This window comes from Diplotaxodon limnothrissa, linkage group LG6 (assembly GCF_057381915.1).
Source record: "Diplotaxodon limnothrissa isolate DT_005_m linkage group LG6, D_limnothrissa_male_GT1.1, whole genome shotgun sequence".
NCBI classification, from domain to species: Eukaryota; Metazoa; Chordata; class Actinopteri; order Cichliformes; family Cichlidae; genus Diplotaxodon; species Diplotaxodon limnothrissa.
The window spans coordinates 3,542,680-3,566,136 of NC_140601.1; the positions used below are offsets into that span (position 1 = coordinate 3,542,680).

Genomic DNA, 23,457 nt, shown 5'->3' on the forward strand with positions numbered 1-23,457 from the left:
GAGGTGACAAGCTTCTCTGTGATGCTAATAATAAAGTATGACCTACAAGAGTTCTATTCCTATTTCTCTCAAACAATGTCTAAATGACCTTGATAGCCTGCATTCATTTTATTTTTGTACATTCCGGCTTTGTTGTGCAGTGTGCATGTAGAATTGACTGAGCAATTGTCATTTAGTGGGAACTGTGTTCAAGGTTTTCTTTGACTGCACAGATGAATTTTTATTTCAGTTATGATGTGTGCCAACTGTATTGTCCTGTGACACAATGGGAATAATTGTTTACACAGTGTTATTATAGGAAATATCATAGGACGCAGAGGTCGTATAAGACATATTGATGTTTCATTTGCCATCCACTTGGATTCAGACACAAGCACAATTCTGGTGAGGTGAGTCATGTATAGAGCCAACAATACCAGCTCAAGATGGTGGTTGTAGCTCAGGCGGTAGAGCAGGACATCTACTGATTGGAAGGTTGGCTTCCCCTACTGTGCATGCCAAATATCCTTGGGCAAGATACTAACCCCAAATTGCTCTTTGATGCATCCATCGGAGTATGAATGTGTGTGTGAATGTTAGTTAGAAAGCACTAAGAAAATGTGCTTGTGCGAATAGGGGTGAATGCACAAAGAGTGCTCAGAAGAGTAGAAAAGAACCAGTCCATTTCCCAAATATATTCATGTACACCTAGAAATGTGTGTCAAGTCAAAAGGTAGTCCTTTTTTGAGATATTTGAAACTTGGCATTCAGGAAGGTGCAAGGTTCTTTATTTGCCATTTGTGCATAAAACCAGCAGTCAAGGCACATTGGAATTCGTCTGCAGAGCTCCCTCAGTCATAGTAAGCATGTTAGAAAAATATAAAGAAATAAAGAAGACAAGACAATACTAATATAAATTGTAAATTATAAATTACACCCACCTTTACAAGAGGGGGCTCCGGAGGAGCTGGATGGAGTGAGTCCAGCAAACATCTCCCTATTTTATGCTGTATTTAAGTTTCCCTGCTGCCAAGGAATGCTTTGGAAAAGAACAAAAGCTTTTAACACAGTTCTTGGACCACGAGATTTGCTTAATCACAAAGTATCTTTTACTGACACTCTACACCTCATCAGTGAGTCATGTTGGCTCCCCTCCTTGTCAAATGATTTCAGAGTTTGACAGAAAGGTGTACCTGTAGTTGTAACATGTCAGTGTTTTTTTTAAATAAAGTAAATATGGAAAAACAAATATCATATATAAGTTAAAGCATTTAATTTTGGTAAGAGGCTTAAAGCCTCTCTTAAATGTAATGTATTTTGTTTTCATAGCTCAGTCACATTAAAGAGTGTTGTAGTGCCACCCAGTGGTCTTACCTGTACTTACACCCTGTGCCAACTTCCTTTGTGCCGCTTACTGTGTGTTCATCAAGAGATATTTTTTATATTCTCAGCTGATGTTTTAGTATTAAAAACATAATAATAGTTGCAAAAAAGAACAGAATTATCTCCTAACCTTATTTTACTAAACAAGCAAACAAACAATGATGACAAAAGCCACAAGAGCTACAGTTCTCAAAACAAAAACAAGTATCCATTAAAGTGATATACACATTAATATCCCTCTGGCGATCCTTTAAAAAAATCACACCTAATACCCTGGGGACCGTTTTCGGCCACGCCCCAAAAAATGCTATAAAAAGATTATATATATTCATATTTTTTTCCACTTTAAATTAGCCAATCTTTTAAAACTACTTTTCCCTGAAATATTCATGTAAAGTTTTAATTATATTTCGGGGGTTTTAACCCTTTTAATCGCAGTTTAATTACATGAGCGCACCGTTTTTTTTAGCCCCCCAAAACAAAACGAAATATTTTTTAAAAAAAACATTTGAAGTAATATTTGATTGTTATTATAATTAGGCCTTTAGATGGACTAAAGATTGGCACCAACCTTCATTTCGATCGCCTTTTTTTTTTTTTTTCAGGACCAGAAAATGGTCTCCAGGCGGCAAATGCTCCTCCTCTAGGCCGAAATCAGTGCATCCTCCCGGGTTAACTCCCGACGATGACCGGGGCATGTTGCGTCGGACCCCTTTTTCCAACACACACGTCCGGTACCACGTGACAACAAATACGTCATTTCCTGTTGACTAAAAAAAAAAAGCACCCTCTCATGGTCCTAGGGGCCGAAAATGGTTTCGTCCGATCAGCGGGTGAAGCCGCTGCTGCACGCCGGAAATGAGGCTTCATTTCCCGCAGGTCTCTCTAAGCAGCCCGCTGTTTTCCAGCAGGGGTCAAATGTGGAGCAAGGGCGCCACCCGGTGGACAAATAAAAAAATTACAACTCTAAGGCCTCTTCTACAAAACAAAAACGAAACCTAAGCCGTCACCCAGATGTTAACGGTAATAATTCTGCAGTGAAAAATAGCGTTTATAATGGAAGTCAATGGGCCGAAAACGGTCCCCAGGGTTTGAGGTGTGGGGATTTTTGCTGCTCAGCCATTTTAGGCTGATTTAAGAAATTCACACTGAAATATTAAAATTGACAGAAAAAAACTATCCTTTGGCAAATTTGGTTATATTCCACTGAACACAGTGGAAATGGCATGCATTTAAAACATGAAAGTGGCACAAAAAGGGCCCAGGATAGCCGGAGGGATATATCAACAATTATGATAGCCAGTTTAATAATTTACATGACTCTGCACTGTGAGTATTTGTGCTTCTGCATATTAGATTTTAAAGCTTTTATACTGTGAGACCATTTAGAGCCAACCTGACTTCTACTTTTTACTTTAGAATTTAAATTGTAGTTTAATACAAAACCCACAGCAAAATACAACCCCACGTGTTACACACGAACATGTGGCTGTAGCTGGTCAAATTCAAACATAACCAGCGGATGTAGCAATTCTAACCTTCAAAATAAAATAGAAGAATACTTTGGACCACTTTCTTAACTTATTTAAACCTAACTATACAGTACAAATAAGGATACAATTCATACCATATCCATTTTATGACGGCATTCTTAATGGAACTATTATTACAGCAATGGAACAATAAAATAGCATTTTATAAAATGCTATCCCAAAGCTAGGTTATCAAATGGGATAAAATGGGGAACACTTGAATTCCTTAAACCTAAATCGCTAAGAGCCCCACAAGACTTATTCAATACCCCTGCTTTTAGTATTTATCTTTGAGAAGTTTGCACTAATTTACGTCCGTATGACTTCTCATTGTGTTCCAGTTCGTCGCAATGCTTTTAAACTGAAGGTACGTAACGGATACAGTGTCGCTCATTTCCCTGAAGTTAGCTTGCGTGGTTCTCCGGGAGACTTTTTGCAACGTGGTTCTGGAGCTCCACAAGTAATCAGGTAGTAATATCATTAAACTACTCGGTCCACTTTTTATAATATTTGTGTCGAATTTGCTGTGGGAAGTTTTCGTTCTTCATACTGGTTTTTGACTGTAGTACCTCTGTGGGAGTTAAACGGGGCTAACGAATAGCACGTTAGCTATGTTTAGCTTCTGCATGTAAACAGTACACGTGTTTACATAAACAATACACTTATTTACGTGTGCAAACGTGTGTTTGGCTTGGTGTGGCCTGGAGGTTACTTTTGACCGTTGGTCACCTTTGTACTCATGAAACTGACCAGAAACTGACCTGGTGTCATGGTTAGCGCTGTTGACTTTGAATCCAGCGATCCGAGTTCACGTCTCCTGAGACCTCGGCCTCCATAATGCCGTTGTACACGTGCAATGACAATGAAGGGCTGTGTTATATAAGTGGACGTAGTTTTGCAGATAGTTGTTATTATTATGTTTTTTTTTTATATAATTATCTGGGCAAACTAGTCACCTCATAGTGTGTCCGACTAGTTTTGCATTTGGCTATGGTGTCAGTACTGGTAGCAGCAGGCAATACTTGGAACCTACACAGGTTTCACAGTCCAAATCCTCCATCATGGAACATCAATATGTGTCTTTGCTGTGTCCCCCGGTAAAGTCTCAAGAGCATGGAGGAAACTCCAGGAGACAGAGCTAGACAGGGCCGTAGAAGGTCCCTAACTAGTATCTGCTCCTTTGAGGAATGACGAATAATATGAGCACTGCCAGAGCAGTGACCTCCAGCAGGCCACTGGTGTGAATGTCTCTGACCAGATTGTCAGAAACCAGCCTCAAGAGGGTGGCCTCAGGGCCTGACATCCTCAAGTGGGTCCTGTGCTCAGTGTTTAGCACTGTGGAGCCCAGTTGGCATTTGCCATAGAATACAAAAAAAAGAATTTGCAGGTCCACTACTGGCACCCTGTGCTTTACCCCCAGCACACGTGACAGACATGAAAGGCTTTGGAGTAGTGATGTGCGATACCACTGATTTTCTTTCCGATCCGATACCAAGTAATATTCAGGGTGGTATCGACGATACTGATCCGATACGATACTTTGTACAAAAACGTATTTTATTTATTGTATCTCAAATTATAGCGTCATAATGATTACAGGACATAAGATTACTTGTTCTTATCACTTAATAATGCAGGGTTCATCATATAGAAATAAAAAAACTGAAGTTGTGGCTATTTGAACACCTTGCCTGCCTGCAGCACTAAAGGACTCTGTGAGAGACGTCTGTCTCGCCCTAGCAGCACCTGTCCCTCTCCTCCTCTTCAGTTCGTCTCAACATACGCGCCTCATATTCTGTGATATGATTTACTTTGAGGTGTTTGACAAGGTTAGTGATGTTGCCACAACCATACATGCCAACCCTCCCGATTTTTCCGGGAGAACCCCGGAGCCACCATTCTCCCGAATTTCCACCTGGACAACAAAATTAAAAAACCATATCGCAGAATTCCAGTTTCCACCAATGGCGGCAGCTACTTAGTTTTAATATTACTCTTATTTCTCTTTCTGGGTCGCAAAAAAAAACTTTTAACATATTTTCAGGTGAGAATGTAGCTGTGTAAACTTCAAATATCTGAGCTGACCGACACATCGTCTTCAAACCCCCGCGGTCTTTCACTACTCAGGTTAAACATGATATATAAGTCACTTTGATAACTTAAAAAATGTTATTGTTTGGCTTTTTCAGTGTTTTATTTGTTTGTGAGTAAATCGGTTTGGCTGAGATTAAAGTTATTAGATTAGATTAAATTAAATGTAACTTTATTAATCCCTTGGGTGGGTTCTTCTGGGGTTTTCACACAGCTGAATAAACGTCAAACAGAAAAAGTGTGAGATGGTCGAGAGTTTACGCCAGCGCCCGGGTTATATTTTAAATAGCAAGGAGCAGACGGCAGAGTTTCACTCCACCGAGGGAGCTCGTGACGTACTACCCGGCTTTCTTTAGACCGCGAAGGCCGGGTCCTCAGGTGGAAGCAGCCTCTGAATTTGGACACCCCCGCTGTTTCCGGGCCAGCAAATAATAACGGTGACATTTAACGTATTTTATCCGATAAATAAACCCTGTAAAATGTATTTATCACACCTGATTGAATAGTTTTCTTATCAGATAGAGAAATAAAATGAGTCGCAAAATGTAGAGGCAAAATTTCCCCACCTGGGCTGCCTTGCGCCTCCGTCTGTTTCAACGTGTGACCCCGCCCCTCCCTCGGACAGTCGGGGATGAGTGCGCTAACATACCTGTAGGTCGCTGTTTTAATGAGTGTTTGATGGAAAACAACAATGGCGGAGTTTGCGCTCTCCAGACGCATGATAGGTGAGTCCTAGTAAATAATTTTCCAGTACGTGTACTGTCAATAGAAAATTGTACTTAGTAGTCAGTATACCGTATTTTCACGACCATAAGACGCACTGTACTAAAAGGCGCAGTCTCAGTTATGTGTGCCATTACTGTATTTAACACACACATAAGGCGCACTGGATCATAGGGCGCATACAAGTACCGTATGCGTATTTAAAAATAAAGCGGGAGCAAACCTGAGTTCGGTACCTTACTCACATTTTTATTACCAGTAATCGTCATCATCAACAACACACAAGCATACAAGTGTGCGTATTTAAAAATAAAGCAGGAGCAAAACAAAGTTTGGTACTCACATTTTTATCATCAATCAAACCCATCGAAGTCCTCATCCTCTGTGTCTGAATTGAACAGCTGCGCTAAATCTCCATCAAACATGCCAGGTTCACTTTCTTCACTGTCAGAGTCACTTTCCGTGCCGTGCGGCTCCTCGGAAATGATGCCGGCCTTTGCGAAAGCTCGAACAACAGTGCCAGCAGACATGTTAGCCCAAGCATCTACAATCCATTCGCAAATTGTGGCGTAACTCGCCCGGCGCTGCCTTCCACTCTTGGTGAAACTGTGGTCCCCATCGGTCATCCATCGCTCCCAGGCCGCTCGCAGCCTTACTTTGAACGGGCGGTTCACACCGATGTCCAGCGGTTGGAGTTCCTTTGTCAGGCCTCCCGGAATGACAGCAAGCTCACAGTTCATTTGTTTCACTAGTTTTTTTTTCACATCGGCTGTGAGATGGGCACGCATAGAGTCACAGATCAACAGCGATGGTGATGCGTGGAAAAAACCACCTGGTCTCCTTACATACACCTCCCTCAGCCAGTCTTTCATCATTTCCTCATCCATCCAGCCCTTTTCATTTGCCTTAATGATGATTTCTGCTGGAAACTTCTCTTTAGGCAAAGTCTTTCTCTTAAAAATCACCATAGGCGGCAGTTTCTGTCCATTAGCATGGCAGCCAAGCACAACAGTAAAAGAAGACTTTTCGTGCCCCGTTGTGCGTATCGCTACCGTGCTGGTCCCCTGCTTCTCCACAGTGTGACTCACCGGGATGTCAAAAGTGAGCGGGACCTCGTCCATGTTTGTGATGTGGCTGGGCTGGATGTTTTTGTCGCCGATGTGTTTGCTGCAGTAGGAGCGGAAGATGGCCAGCTTTTCCTTATAATCCGCTGGAAGTTGCTGCGCTACCGTAGTCCTGGTCCGGATGGAAAAATGGCACCGTTTCATAAAAAGTGAAAGTGAAACTGCTTTTAGCCGAATGGTGACCGTCGAAACGCTTCTCCCGCTCGTTCTTTGCTCGATGATCCACCGCTCGAGTCTTTCCTCCAACTCGGGCCACCTCGCCTTATGTCCGCGGAAACTCAGCTGCGTTTTCTTGACCTGCCGGAGCTTGTTTTCCAGCTTCCTCCATTTGCGAACCATCGATTCGTTAATCTTAAATTCTCTCGCCGCTGCTCGATTTCCATGTTCCTCCGCGTAGCTGATGGCCTTCAGTTTAAACTGTGCTTCATAAGCGTGTCTCTTTGCCATTTTCAGGGTTGCCCCCACACTTCACCCTTTAGCGTTCTCATGGTGTTCTCTACTACGTCCTCCTTACAACACACAGGGCGCACTGCGCTATAGGGCGCGCCGTACTTTTTGAAGAAAATCTAAGACTTTTAAGTGCGCCTTATGGTCGTGAAAATACGGTAATCTTTTAATAATATAAGTCTGCAAATGATAGAATACGGCATGATGACCTTTTTATGATTCAGACTGTTGTTATAGTTAACTGTGACCCGTTATGCAGGGAAGGAGCAGTACCTGCTAGATAAGAGCTTAACGAGCAGTTTCACTTCGTGCCAGGTAGAGAAGCATCTCCTGGCACACACACACATCCACATTCCAATGTAATAAACGAATGCACCTACTGTTGTATATAAATAAAGACCAGGGCAGTGGCAGAGCGCGAGTCCCGGAGCCCTCACTCTTGTGCGAGTGCTCTGTGACCGCCCTTGCATGCAATTAAAACTGTGTGTCTCCACTCTCTGACTCTCAGCTGAAGAAGTGTTTAAGAATATATCTCTTGACATATACATTACACATGCTGTTTTTAAAAAATTATGATTATTATTTTGCTAGCTATCAAACTCGCTGGAGAAATGTTTGAAATGCACTGAGTGTGATGCAGTATGGCAGCGCTATTATGGAATATGCTGTGAACTTAGCTAACATTACTTAGCAGTGATATGAGTTACTTTGCTCAAGTGAAAGCTTTAAACATTAGCCTGATACATCACTAGCTAACTTAAGGCTTTCTGATTAACCCTCTGGGGTCGACGGACCCAGAGTCTCCATTTCAACTTGGGTCGAACGTGCAGACTTCAAACTATATGCCAGTGTTTAAATTGTGTTGATAGGCCAGGTAAAACCGATGTTTTTTGTTTTTAATAAAACAGTGGCATTTACTCCGGGAAGAAACTGTAAAAACTGCGTTTTCTAAGGAGAGTGCAAGCAAACACGCTTTGCTTGTGAGTGAAAGACAACAGTCATTGGTGAAAAAAGAAAAAAACACTCCTTCCCTACTGGTGGAAAAATGTACCATGTCGACCAATCAAAAAAATGATATGGCAACATGTGGCATTTGGTTGTTTGAGGGGGGAGAGAGAGAGAGAGAGAGAGATATGCAAAAAAGCCACCAAAGGCAGATTACAGTGTAAACATGCCTGTGGTTTTTACAGTCAAAAATATCACTTTCTACTCGTATTTTAAATTTTGTCTGAATTTAGATAAATTGTGCTGATACAGTTTGTCAAAATGAGAAAATAACAGATTGGCAAGATAAACAGTTTTTAAAGGTGAAATATAGAGGCCAAATGAAAGTAGTCAAAAACGGCCAATTATATCCTGGACCCCAGCTTTTTGGAGTATTTGAAATAATGGTAATATGAGTGATCCATATGGTCACAAAGAATAGCCACTTGTTTCTGTGCTACCAAAGTTCCCCGGCTTTCATTCAAAATGTGTTTATCTTCAGCACCTGCACATTAACCCTTGTGTGGTGTTCGTATTTTTGTTACTCAGCCAGTGTTCATGGGTCTGGTGGACCCGCTAGAGTTTTGGCTTTCCAAATTAACACTATCAAACAATTTTATGTTAAATTACTCAACAGATGTTTACTTCATCCCAATTACAAGCCATATGAACAGCAAACATGATTATTTTTTTCCCTTTACCTTTGTTAGATCACATTTATGAATTAATGTGCTTCTCGTTTTTTTTTTTTTTTTTTTTTTTAATAAAATGTTATAAAAAAAATAAATCAGTTATAATCAAGTGGAGTGAGTGGAAAGACACAACACATTTACACGTGAAGCAATATGTTTCACAACTAAATGGGATCAGCTGCTCATCAATGGTGATATTAGGCCCAGGGTTGTAAAACAGGGGGAGGCGGTGCACACACTTATCCCACACTGTCTTGATGGCAGCTAGCTTGTCTCTCTGCCGTTGAGCTGGTCTGTTGTCTCGGTTATCAAAACGAATAATCCTGGAAATTTTGTGGAAGTTTTCCAGAGACATTGATGCATGGAAAGGTTCGTGCCGGTTTCTGCATCCCACAGGGATTCTGTGGATTCCCCTTTGGACCTGAAAACTCCTGCAAGGATGAGAACCCCAAAGTAGGCCTTTGGGGTTCTTAGATGAATTTGGTCCATCTCCTTCCACCTCTCTCCAAAAACACACCTTCCTTCTAGATTACTGCAATCCAGAATAATTTTCTGGATGGAATCTGTGATGAAAAGCTCAAATGAAGACTTGATGTCCTGCACATGAGTAACTGTCAGCCGTGTTGGCCCTGGCTTATCACAGCAACAGCTCTGCAGGGTGGCTCATTTCTTGGGCAAGAAGACCATTCAATTTCACCAGTTATTGACATCCATATTTCTTCACTTGCTGTCTGGTGGGCTTTTTTTGGTCCTGGAGCTGGCTGCTGATGGGGTACTCGTCTTCGTTTTGTTACTAAATGATGCTCAACCTCCTCTTCTTCAAAGTCACTGTCAGACTCTGAATTTTCAGAAATGTGAAATATTCTGAAACCTCTTTGTCAACATCATCATCCGAAGCCCCTCTCTCTTCCAAAATCAATTGGATGGCCCTCGCAGCAGATAATCTTTTGCCATCTTTATCAGTTGTGATAAAGAACCACACTGGCAAAGTCTTATTTATAGTATTATGCCCCTAATTTGCAGGTGGGACAGGGTATGAGAAAATAAAATTTGGATCCCTCAAGAAAGAGGGTAAAATGTGTGGGAATGTCAGAGCAGACGGTGTTGGTAGTTGAATTTTCAACAATGTTGCAACTTTGTGCGGAGCAGGAGGGGAAGAAAACACTATCAGCAGCACCAGAAAGGAGGAAGACAGAGTGTGGGAACACAGGACCTACACTTTCAACACTTTTATTAGACCTGGGTCCAGTGGACCCGAACACCTTGTATGTAATGTAAATGCGTGGGGGGAGGTACAGTATGAGGTCATTGAAAATTAGTTCGGATTTATGTTCTTCACAGAAAATAAGCCAAAGCCAATGAATTTCAGATTGAAAAAATAATTAATTGTTTAATTTTTCTTTTGAAAAAAACTGAAAACGGGTCTCACAGACCCGAACACCATACAAGGGTTAAACTACTTAAAACTCATAAATGTCTTCAAGCTCACACTGAGGCCTGTGGGGCACAATCAGCCACTGAGACAGTACACACATTTATATGTGTATTTGTATATGAATATTTCATACTTTAAGGCTGCTTGTTTATTTAAGGGAGATACAAAATACATTGGAATTGTACATAATGATTGATTTGTTCACATTGTCACATCTTAATTTTTAAGTGAAATGTGCATTTTGAGTTTATACACTGTATATAAGGCAACTGTTTCCTTTTGCAGTATTTTTGTGTGGTGCGTTTTTCTATTTCTTAACAAAAGGTGAACAAAGGTGTTTAAGTTCACCTAGGATGATTTGTTTTAATTTTCACATGGTCTTACTGAGGTGATGTGAATTGACAAATGCATTCTATTTTTTGAGGGGGTGGCATGTGCTGGAAAAGCTAGCTTGAAAAGGGACCTTGTAGGTGCCTAAAAAGTGCTTGAATTTGACTCTGAAAAAGGCGTATGAACCCTGGTATTAACAAAATATTTCTATATCAGTAAAGTTTTAGTAGCCAGTTATTATCCTAACCCCCAATTCGTTATTATCAGGTTGTATTTAAAACTTCCTGAAAAATTTTCAGCTGATCCAAAATGCTGCAGCTTACTGGCAGGGATTAGAAAGAGAGAGCGTACTGACTCCTCCTAATTATATCCCTGTTAAATCCAAAGTCAAATGTAAAATCCTGCTCCTCGCGTACATTGTCTTGAATGATCAGTCCCTGTCTTATTTTAAAGACCCTATAGTACCTTATCACCCCAATAGATAGTGATTTATCAAGTGTCTTGAGGCAGCAGTTGTTGTAGTTTGGGGCTGTATAAATAAAATGACATTTAAAGTAACAGATTTTGAAACACATTTCAAGATAATGTTACAGATGGATGAGAACCTAACAGAGGGAAATGGACCGGCAGAAGCTGTAAAAGACGAGGATATGGAGGTTACAGTAACATCTCAACTAGAAGATGTCCTGGTGACCTCTGACAATGCTGAGATGGTGTCAAACACACAAACACTTTTAGAAGAAGAAAGGGCAGATGCACAAAGGCACTCAATAGCAGCAACCGTGTCTTTAGACACGCATAAGAGCAGCGAGGATTCTGAGGACTCGGACAGGTATGAAAACGCACAGCTGTCAGCATGGTAAAACAAAGACGGGTGTCGCTAATGCTCTTTTCCTGTCCTCAGTGACAGCTCTTCCTCATCATCTTCATCCTTCTCTTCTCCCTCTGCACCTGCGGCTGTGGAAGAAGTTGATGAAGGTTTCAGCCAACCAGCACCCATCAAAACGCGAGATGAGATTCTGCTCGAGGTCAGTCTGTAATTGTATGTATGTGTGTTCTTGTTAAAACAGCGGTCCCTCTTTTACCGCGGGAGTTACGTTCTAAAAATAACCCACAATAGGTGAAATCTGCGAAGTAGCCAACTTTATTTTTCACAATTATTATAGATGTTTTAAGGCTGTAAAACCCCACACTACACACTTTATACACTTTTCTCAGACAGGCATGAAATTTTTCACACTTCGCTCTCAAAGTTCAAACCTTCGTAGAAAAATAAGTTCAGTGTTATAGAATGAAACCAAAGGAACCGGCAGATGACGACGTTTCGTCGACATTCGTGTGTTTGATGGGGATAAAACTTAAAAAACGTACAGTACAGCACTTCAGAGTCACACTGCTAGCGATCAAAGATTTATGTAAATTTGGCAAGCTGCACACATTCTGTACTGTACAAGGAGACATGGCATGAGATTGATTGACAATGGTCTACAGCCAATCAGGATGCAGAACAAAATGTGCTGTTTAAAAAAAAAAAAAAAAAAGCATGCAAAATTGCACCAAAAAAAAATCTGCGAAAGGTGAACAGCATTATAGCGAGGGACCACTGTAGTCTAATATTAATTGTAACACTGAAGGGACGGTAATGGTTTGTGTTAGGGCTGGGCAATGTGAAGAAAATCTAATAATAATAGCTTTGGCTATATACCAATATACCATATAGTGCCTACTGATTCAAATTAACCATTCAACATGTTTTTGTTTTTTGTTGTTGTTTTTTTTTTTTTTTTTGAATGATATGGTTGAAAATAACATTTGTTTCTGGAGGTTATTTAAATATAGATAAATCAAAAGACTTAACCTTTAAGTTTTAAAATGTACCTCAACAAAGTACGAATTAAAGACAGCTAAGAGGGTACATTCGTTTGTACTTCACAGTGCAAATGGATAATGACCCAAAACACATCGCAACAGCAGCTCAGGTCTGTTTTTCAGTGGCAGGACAGAGCATGTTTTTCAGTTATTAAATGCAAAACTGAATCCAGAGAGACCCTCAAACGACAGAAACTGAACATAGGTCAAGTCGAGGCAGTCAAGGGGCAAAACACAGCATTGGGTCATGCACATAAGATAAGATAAGATAAGATAACCTTTATTAGTCCCACACGTGGGAAATTTGTTTTGTCACAGCAGGAAGTGGACAGTGCAAAAGTTATGAGGCAAAAATTAGAATACAATAAGAATAAATACAGTACACAACTGTACAGAATAGAATAAAATAAAATACTATATACAGTAGAATAAAATAAAATAAATATACAATAAGATAAAAATAGAATACAAATACAAATACTATATACAACTGAGTAAAAATACAACGATGACAGAAAGGATTATTGCACTTAGTATTATTGCATATGTATGGATGTGTGTGCTTGATCAGTTAAAGTCTTTATTATGGAGTCTGACAGCAGTGGGGAGGAAAGACCTGCGAAATCTCTCCGTCCCACACCGTGGGTGCCGCAGTCTCCCACTGAAGGAGCTGCTCAGTGCTGTCACAGTCTGCTGCATGGGGTGGGAGATGTTGTCCATCAGGGATGACAGCTTAGCCGCCGTTCTCCTGTCACTCACCACCTCCACTGGGTCCAGAGGGCATCCTAGAACAGAGCTGGCCCTTCGGATCACCCTGTTCAGTCTCTTCCTGTCCCCAGCAGAGATGCTGCCGCCCCAGCAGACCACGCCATAAAAGATAGCAGAAGCCACCACAGAGTCATAGAATTTCTTCAGGAGTGGGCCCTCCACCCCAAACGACCTGAGTCTCCGCAGCAGGTACAGCCTGCTCTGCCCTTTCCTGTAGAGGGCGTCTGAGTTATGAGTCCAGTCCAGTCTGTTGTTCAGATGAACACCAAGGTACCTGTAGCTGTCCACAGCCTCAATGTCCATACCTTGGATGTTCAGTGGTTGCAGTGGAGAATGCTTGTGCCTGCGGAAGTCTACCACCAGTTCCTTGGTTTTACTGGCGTTGATCTGGAGGTAGTTCAGCTGGCACCAGTCCACAAAGTCTTGGGTCAGACCTCTGTACTCCTTGTCGTCCCCATCAGTGATGAGGCCGACTATTGCAGAGTCATCAGAGAACTTCTGCAGGAAGCACTGGGTGGAATTGTGGGAGAAGTCTGCAGTGTAGATGGTGAAGAGGAACGGAGCCAGAACCGTTCCCTGTGGGGCCCCCGTACTGCAGACGACCCTGTCCGACACACAGCCCTGAGTCCTCACATACTGTGGTCGGTCGGTGAGGTAGTCCAGGATCCAGGTAGTGAGGTGATGGTCCACTCCAGAGTTCACCAGCTTGTCCTTTAGAACCGAGGGAAGAATGGTGTTGAAAGCACTGGAGAAATCAAAGAACATGATTCTCACAGTGCTTCCAGCGGTCTCCAGGTGAGCGAGGGAACGATGTAGGAGGTGAATGACGGCATCATCCGCTCCAATGCCAGGCTGGTAGGCAAACTGAAGTGGGTCCAGTGATGAGCTTATTAGGCGCCGAAGCTGAGCCAGGACCAACCGCTCCAGGGTCTTCATCAGGTGGGATGTCAGAGCCACCGGCCTGTAGCTGTTGAGGTCCTTGGGGCGTGAAGTCTTTGGCACTGGTACAACACAGGAGGTTTTCCAGAGCTGTGGGACTCTTCCCAACCTCAGGCTCAGGTTGAAGAGGTGCTCCATCACCCCACACAGTTGGTCCGCGCAGGACCTGACGACCCTCGAGCTGATGCCATCTGGACCCGCTGCCTTCTTGCCATTAATCCTCCTCAGTTCCCTCCTAACCTGGGTGGTTGAGAGAGACAGGCTGGAGCCTTGTGTTGAGTGTGTATTGGATGCTGTTGTTGGGGGTGGGGGGGAGTGAGCAGGGTGAATAGAGGAGGTGTGAAGTGTCTGAGGTGGAACAGCAGCAGTGGGGGTGGGTGAGTCTGCAGCCGATGTTGCAGACTGCCTCATGGCTGAGTCAAATCTGTTGAAGAAATGATTCAGTTCATTTGCCCATCTCACATCCCTCCCAGGCAGAGAGTTCTGCTGTTTGTGGCCCGAGATGGTTCTGAGGCCTCTCCAGACTTCACCAACGTTGTTTTGTTGAAGCTGGTTCTCCATCTTCTGCCTGTAGCTCTCCTTCCCATTCCTTATCAGTCCCCTCAGCTCTCTCTGCACCCTTTTCAACTCCTCTTTGTCTCTGGATTTGAAGGCCCTCCTCTTCTGCTTGAGGACGGTTTTAATTTCTGGGGTAATCCAAGGTTTGTTGTTGGAGAAACACCGTACAGTCCTGGTAGGTACAGTGTTATCCACACAGAAGTTTATATAGTCAGTAATGCATGTAGTAAGGCTGTCGATGTCCTCACCGTGGTCATCACAAATCACCTCCCACACAGTCGACTCAAAACAATCCTTAAGAGCCTCCTCGCTCTCCTCTGACCATCTCTGCACTGTGCGGGTGGCTGGTGGCACCCTGTGCACTAAGGGCTCATACACAGGGACAAGGTGCACCAGGTTGTGATCAGATCTGCCCAGGGGAGGGAGAGGTGATGAACTGTATGCCTCTTCTGCATTGGCATACAGTAAGTCCAGTGTTTTATTGACTCTGGTTGGGCAGGTCACATACTGGGTGAAGGTGGGCAGTGTGGAGTCCAGTGAGGCATGATTGAAGTCCCCTGATATTATGAGAAGGGCTCTCGGTGATTGTGTTTGCAGTCTGCTGACCACAGAGTGGAGAGAGTCACAGGCTGCATCCGCGTTGGCCGAGGGGGGGACATACGCTGTTATCGCGATAACATGCGAGAACTCCCGGGGCAGGTAGTACGGACACATGCTAACGGCTAACAGCTCAATGTCTCTGCTGCAGAGTTGCTCTTTTACAGTGATGTGCCCAGGGTTACACCATCTGTCGTTCACAAAAACTGCCAGTCCCCCTCCTTTCCTCTTACCGCTGTCTCTGGTCCTGTCCGCTCGCAGCAGCTGGAATCCCGGTAGTGTCACGCTTGTGTCCGGAGTTAGCGATGTTAGCCACGACTCCGTTAGCATCATGATGCTACATTGCCGGTACTCCCTCTGTGACCAGGTTAGCGACATGAGCTCATCCATCTTATTGGGCAAAGATCTTACGTTTCCAATAATTACAGAAGGAAGAGATGGTCGATAACGTCTCCTTCTCGGGCGACGGCGCTCCTTCCCAGCACGACACCCCCGTCTTTTCCTCCTCAGCTCGCTGGGAATATCGGGTCTGTCCGCCGGCAGTACCGCTGCAGGACTCAGCGCTAACAGCTGATCCTTACTGTAAACAAAGGATCTCTGCTCTGGGTCCCCAGACACAGGTGAAAAAAGTAGAAATAAACTGAGAAAAACGACCAGGGCTAGCACAAAACGGTAGAACATGGTTGCAGAGTCTAATTACTAATACGTTAGTTATAAAAAAATTACGAGAAAAAAGATAAGAAAGAAAGAAACTCAGAATGAGCAGAGCTGCTGTAACAGGCTGCCGCACACGGGGGGCGCCGGAAGTTGGGTTCTAGACTGACAAAGCACTTAAAAAGATTTTACTTGTTTGGATAAAATCCCTGCATTTATGATCAGTAATTACAATAAGAGGTAAATCTTTCATCATTTGCCTCACACAGTATACTTATCATGGGGAACTAGAGCTACATTAACCTCCCAAGCAGAGATGGCCTGCGTTATTGAAAATCTCAGAGGGAGCAACAGGATAATGAGTGACTCGTTACTAAGTCTGATACCAACATTTTGGCAGAAATGCTTAATAAGAATTAAATGAATAAAAATTACTCATGGGAAGTAATAAAATGTCTAGATTTTATATGTGATTGTTCCTGTAATGATGTCATGTGATGTGAAGTAAAAATACCAACAGCATTAATGCCACATTGAGCATTGTTAGTTATTACATTCCAACCAACAAGATCCACTATTAGCGTCTTATTGTCCACACTTTGCCACCATGTGTTTTGTTTTTGGGGTTTTTTTGGGGGGGGGGGGTGTCCTGAATTCTGAACGCCCTTCAGCCTTATGTCTAAATGTCATGTTGTTTGTGTGCAGGAACTTCCGGCAGTGGAGGAAGTATGTATTACCTTACCAGAAGAAGCAGAATTGCAGCCACTGGGCACCGTGTCGAATATTATACAGCAGCTTGGTAAATATAGGCACAGATTGTTTTAAGGCTACATTAGTGTCTACCAGAGGAAGAGCAGGAACAGTTTTGGCTTGTGTTTCAACTTTGTCTTTTACCACTGCTTCTGTCACTGCAGTTATTATCCAGTCCCTGAAAGACACGCCCCCTCTTAATGATGGCAGCATTATCTTCAAGTCTGATCGGGAGGCTGCAGCCAAGGTAAGGATGCCAACAGAAGCTTCTCTTTTGTAGAATGCAATAAGTTGCCTGTGTGGTTTTAAGGCCTTTACACACTGGACGAGTAAAATGCGTGCAAACGTTTTGTGCATTTAAAAATATTTTTCAGACTCAACTATTCTTAATGCAGCCGTTCACACCAAACACATAATTACACATGAAAAATTTGCAGCATTTATTTTTACATCAGGTTTAATTTTTCGGCGCTTCAGGTGCATATAAACATATATGACCACTCACAACTTTTTCCAGTGCTGATGCAATCAAAGTGTTCAGTATGACGGAACATTTGATTGTTGTGTCGCAGAACAGCTCATAATCGGCTCTCGGCCTCCTTGGGTATGGTCCCCGTCTCTGCTAACGAGCTCAAACTGCCTCACTGACATCCTGAAATACGTACAAAAGAGGCCGTGATACAGCTTCAACTCCTTGATCAAACCGTGAAATTATCCCTGCTTGAAAATGGGTTGAACCCAGAAACCTTTTTTTTTTTTTTTTTAAATTTTGTAGAATTAATTTTCTGCAAAAGCTCTGTGTACGTACACTACCAGTTAAAACTTGAAAATTTGCAGATGATGTTAGCTTCATCAGGTGGTGACCCAGTTTGCATTGGAGCAGTTTGTGGTCAAGTATGAAGCAGCGGGAGTTGGAATTAGCACCTTCAAGTTTGAGACCATGGCTCTCAGCCGGAAAAGGATGGAATGCCTATTGCCCCAAGTGGAGGAGTTGATACATTACAGGTTGCATGTAGAAAACCTCAATTTTTCTTTTTTCTTTTTTTTTTTTTAAATTGAAAATTATGCAGTTTAATGTCTCATTGCACTCTGAAATGAAAGCATAGTACAAATAAGAAGAAATCATGGAATCAATTCATAGACCAAAATGTATTCTAAACTTTTGACTCATCAAAGTAGTCCCCTTGGGCAGATAGAACAGCTGAACACACCCGTGGCATTCTTTCTACAATAGGAATCAAATATTCATCAGAAAGTTGTTCCCATATCTGTTGCAGAAGTTCCCATAAATGTGGACCTTGTAGGTTGCTTTGCTTTCACTCTTCCGTCCAGTTCATCCCAAACCAGCTCGATGGGTTTAAGTCTGGAGACTGTGCTGCCACTCCATGTTTTCAAGCTTACCATCTTGTTCTTTTTTTCCTGAGGTAGTTCTGGTATAGTTTGGACTAGGGCTGTTCGATATAACGATATATATCGGATGACGATATAAAAACGTCTATCGTTTTATTTTACGCTATCGTTTGTTTCGTGGTGTCGCAAAATAAACTGTTTACAGCAATATATTTTCTCATCGTTTTGATGGTCACTGTAGTGGCTATATAAATTTCTTAAAGTTCTCTCTTTCTCTTATATTTAATATAACCACACTACGGACAGACAAGCGCCTATTTTTATGCGTTGTCGTTAGCAACAACGACAGTAAAACCATTGTGTGTCCGCTTGTTTATTTTCCACATAAACCTTTCACAATAAAGCTCAAGATCCTGTTGAGACTTTTCAAAATAAACTGAATCACGTGAAAGAGTATGCAGAGAGTTTATGGATGAGAAGCAAAAAAAGAGCCGCCAGGTGCTAAAAAATAAACCTTAGACTCAAACGTTAGAACAGGCTTTTCCCCGCAGCACGCCGTGTAATAAATACTCACAAAGAAAACGGCGGCTGTTACAACTTATGACTAAAAATGTATCGTTTCATGCATCGTTAAAACACTCGACTCCAGCTACAGGACGCCCAGCTGGAAACACTTCACGCAAGTTGAGCTGCCCGAGATTCACAGAATTTACAGAAAATTTTAAATTTTTGTGATTTATATCGTTATCGGGACGATAGATGTCTTATATTGGGATATGAGATTTTGGTCATATCGCACAGCCCTAGCTTGGACTTATGTTTTGGGTGATTATCTTGCTGTAGGATGAACCCCTGACCAACTAGACGCATACCAGAGGGTACTGCATGATGCTGCAGAATGCTGTGGTAGCTGTTTTGGTTCCAGGTACCTCAATCTGGTCACCGAACCTGGATCCAGCAAAACAACCCCAGACCATCACACTTCCTCCTGCATGTCTGACAGTCGATGCCACACACTGTGGAACCATCCTTTCACCGACTCGACGGCGTACAAAGATCCTGCATGATGAACCGAAGATTTCAAATTTTGATTCATCAGTCCATAATGCCTTCCTCCAGTCTTCAGTAGTCCAGTGGTGGTGTGCCATGGCCCAGACAAGCCTCTTTGTCTTATTCTGATGCCTTCGCAATGGCTTTCTTGCTTCAACTCATCCTCCCTGCAGCTTGAAGTCTTGTCTTCACAGTTGAAACTGAGACTTGCTTACTACGACAGTTTCTCTGTAGGACAAACCAACATTGATAAGTGACATGATGGTGTGTCTCTCTTCCATTGTTAATTGTCTTTTTCTCACAATTTGTGTAACAACACACTACTTTCTGCAGTACAATACAGTTCAACTGATGCTCAGGAGGGTATGGTACCACAGTGTGTTCCAGCACTGCTTTTATGCAGACAGAAGGGGTTGGAAGTAATCCAGAAAAATAGGAATAGCTGTAGAAGCTTGATCAACCTCCATTGCTGCAGAACAACAAAATTGTTAACTGATTTTGTGTTTCCTGACAAAGGCCTCTTTGTATAATCTGAAATGTACTTAATGTTTCAGTTTTGTAAAGGCCTTTACACCCAATGATATGACAGTGTTGCACTGTTTCTTTGTTTCAGGTGTTTGAGGTATTTGGCCCGGTGTCCAGCCCAATGTATGTTTTACGTTTTAATTCTGTGGATCAGATTATCAGTAAAGGGCTGAAAGAGGGTACTACCCTTTATTATGCACCAGCCATCAAGGAGTACACGGGATACATCCTCACACAGCAGCTAAGACTGTAAGTACACCATTAGCACCATAAGTATTGGTCTCAGTACACTACTGATGTGGTTCTGTTGGTTCATAATCATGTCTTCTAATATGCACTGGAGAGTATGAAACGGCTGGTATGAGAGTCAGCACCTGCAATATGGTTCTTGCCCTCTGTGTTTGACAAGAGAGGCTGTTGCTCACCTACAGTGTCTCACTTTGTGAACCAAAATGGTCACAATATCAGCAGATGAGGTGATGAATGATATAAATAAGTCATCAGGAGATGTAGCTCTGATGTTCATGAGCTCATCTCTGGTCTGAGAAGTTCTGGTTGTATGGCAGTTTATCAGAGTGCATGAAAAACACAGAGCTGGCTGTCTCCGGCACCATCACGAAGGTCCAACTCTGCAATACAGTCACATTTGGATTCCTTTGCTTCCAATCCATTTCAGTGGTGTACAGGGGCATATAGATATTTAGTTTTCTGTGTTGACTGTGTGTAAGCTACTTTTGATTCAGTGAATGGAATCTGTTAGGCTAAGCTCATGTCTGTGTGTTTGTTTGTTATGTTCAAATGAAAATATTTGTGTGCAGATTACAGGGATCAGATGCATCCTGGAAAAATGACCAAGAACCGCCAGAAGAGGTATGTATCCAACAACGTCCATTGTTCATTGAGTCATATTCACACAGATGTTTTGGGTTTGCTGAGTGGATACTAGTGCTACTTGCTGCCCAACTCTTTGTGGACTTCTTTTTAAATTTGTTTTATCACTTTATTCTTGGCTTTGGTTGTTATACTCCATCATTGCATACCACAGTTTTGTTGAGGAGTGTGATCCCTCTATAGTTGGAGCTCACCCTACAGCCCCCGTTCTTAAAGATGGGAACCACTACCCCGGTCTGCCAGTCCAGAAATACTGCCCCTTATCTTCTCGCAGCATTGTAGAGGTTTGTCAACAAAGACAGCCCCACAACATCAAGAGCCTTCAGAAACTTCATCCACCCCAGGGGCCCTGCCACCAAGGAGTTGTTTAACTGCCCCGGTGTTGTCCCCCTCATCCCCAGAGTTGCTTCCTCTATGGAAGACGTGTCAGTGGGATTAAGGAAGTATTCCCTCCACCGGCTGACAATATCCTCAGTCGCCCACACTATACACTGTGCATGTAGAGCACTTTTCCCCTCCCGAGTTGCTCCCACACTCGAGTTTTTGGTTCAGCCACTGCCCGAGCTGCTTTCCGCTTGGTCTGTCCATACCCGTCGGCTGCCTCCGAAGGCCCACAGGCTTACCTATCCCGATAGGACTCCTCTTTCAGGATTCCTTCTTTATGACTTCTGTCTCAGATTTTTATAATTAATATATTTTTCCTCTCTCTCCGCCTATTAGGCTCTAGACTATAGTGATGATGAGAAAGAGCAGGAAGCAAAGAGGAAACTGAAAAATGCCAAAAAGAAGGACACTAGCCACACAGGTACTCCCATAAAAACACATCTCCAGTTCTTCTATGTGATGTATAGCATGGATAATGACATCCGCTGAAATTAGAATACTGTAGAACAGGGGTCGGCAACCTGCGGCTCCGGAGCCGCATGCATCTCTTTAGTCCTTATAGTGCGGCTCCGCGTGGTTTGGGAAAATAAATTATAAGTATTTAGCTGAAGTGTATTTTATTTATGTTAGTTTTTTTTTTAACTTGTAGCTCTAAATTGGAAGATCGTTGTGACATTGTAATATAAAAATAAAATTATATTTTATTATTTTTTCATCGCTCAAAATAAACGTCACACTCGCGGAAGCCGGTGTACCCGCCAAAACGCCGTGCATTTATCGAGACTTTCAAGATCTTCGGATCCACATTGTCAGCAGCTGTTCTCCACCGTGAACTATGTTTAAAAACAAACACTGCTCACGCCTCACAGATGACAGCTTACAGTCCTGCGTAAAGATGAAAGTACAGCCCCATTGTAAACATATCGCGGCAGACCCGACGATGTTTGCATGAACACGCTTTTCAGCATCTCTTTATTGATCACTTTTCACACACTGTTGCTGTACGCACACAGCCGGCTGTAGCTTTTCAGCTCACAGCCCGACATATACCAACAACAGCATAGAGAGCACAGACGTTAAGGTGGCGAGGCGTGATTGCGGGTGCCGCTCAGGTGCGTCCGCCTCCCCTGCAGCGGTGCTGCAGACCACACCCGGCCACACACATTAACCAGGTAAAATACATATTTAGGCAGAATACATTTTTTTGCAGCATAGTGCTATTTTTTTTTTTATTATATTTTTAAAAGTCAGGTCAAGGCTCCAAAAGCCCAAAGGCAATATAACAGTTTTTGTTTGCTACTTGGATCATTTTAGTTCAGCGTCTTTCCTTTTGTTATATTTCTTTAAGAGTTAAAAATGTATTAATTACATAAATAAAATGTAATTTTCTCTGTAGCAGTTCATGGATTTCATAAGCAACACACCTTAGTTGTTCACACAAAGCATAAAAGTAAAAAGCAATATATACAGTATTATCTTAATTTTAGATGTCAAAAAGTATTTGTGGCTCCCAGTGTTTTCTTTTGCGTGGAAACCTGTTCCAAATGGCTCTTTGGGTCTTAAAGGTTGCTGACCCCTGCTGTAGAAGCACAAGTTTATATGCAGGTTTTCAGGTTTTGAAGATTAAAGTGTTACAAATAGAAGGTGATACCATCCATCTTTAAATACCATTTCTTGTTTTCCCCCTCTTTTCTAGACAATCGTACTCAGAACCCTTCGCAGCGGCAACATAAGCATGATGGAAGGGGCTTCCCACCAAGACATACAAGGCCTTCTTTCCACCACCAGCACTCATTTAGACAGACAGAGCCACCACGACACACAAATTTCCCCCCTATGTTCATCCCTACTCCCTGTCCTTATCCTCCACCTCCTCACCATTTTCCTCCCTCTAACTTCCCTCTCTACCCCCCTCCTCCCCCTCCTCCTCCTCCTCCTCCTCCTCCTCCAACTTTCTTCAATCCTGCTTTCTCCACTCCTTTCTGGCTGCCAAACTCTGCCCCCTTTTCTGACTTTCCCCGCCCTCCCCCTCCTCCTCCTCCACCTCCTCCACCTCAGTGACAACTTGCAAAAACTATCAGCAGTGTCTTGTCTCTGATTGTAAAATAAAGCATACTTACTGTAGGTAATAGAGTTGTGTACTTTGCCACTTTTATGTCTGTTATTTGTGACACAACCACATGCATTGTGTTCACCATCCTGTAAGATCATGAAAGATCACATCACATGAAAATGATATTTTTATATTCTAAAAAAAAATCTGCCATTAATTTTCAAGCAGGGGCCAAAAAGCAAACTGGTGTACTCTGAAACGCAGCATGTTTTCATCATCAGCAACTTTCTTTAGTCTTTCCATGTTGTTAGACAGATGGTGGACTAAACTGGAACTTAACTGACTACCA

At 42.5% G+C, this 23,457-nt stretch overlaps 1 protein-coding gene across 1 annotated transcript; it reads left to right on the forward strand.

Annotated features, from left to right (window-relative positions):
- The first annotated feature begins 3,303 nt into the window (after positions 1-3,303).
- Positions 3,304-23,116, forward strand: naf1 (nuclear assembly factor 1 homolog (S. cerevisiae)). Its single transcript, XM_085355451.1, has 9 exons — positions 3,304-3,362; positions 11,302-11,552; positions 11,625-11,748; positions 16,811-16,904; positions 17,020-17,102; positions 19,869-20,029; positions 20,599-20,650; positions 21,392-21,476; positions 22,752-23,116. Exons 2-9 carry the CDS (start codon positions 11,305-11,307, stop codon positions 23,114-23,116), a joined length of 1,212 nt encoding a protein of 403 aa, XP_085211577.1. The 5' UTR covers positions 3,304-3,362; positions 11,302-11,304.
- The last annotated feature ends 341 nt before the right edge of the window (positions 23,117-23,457 follow it).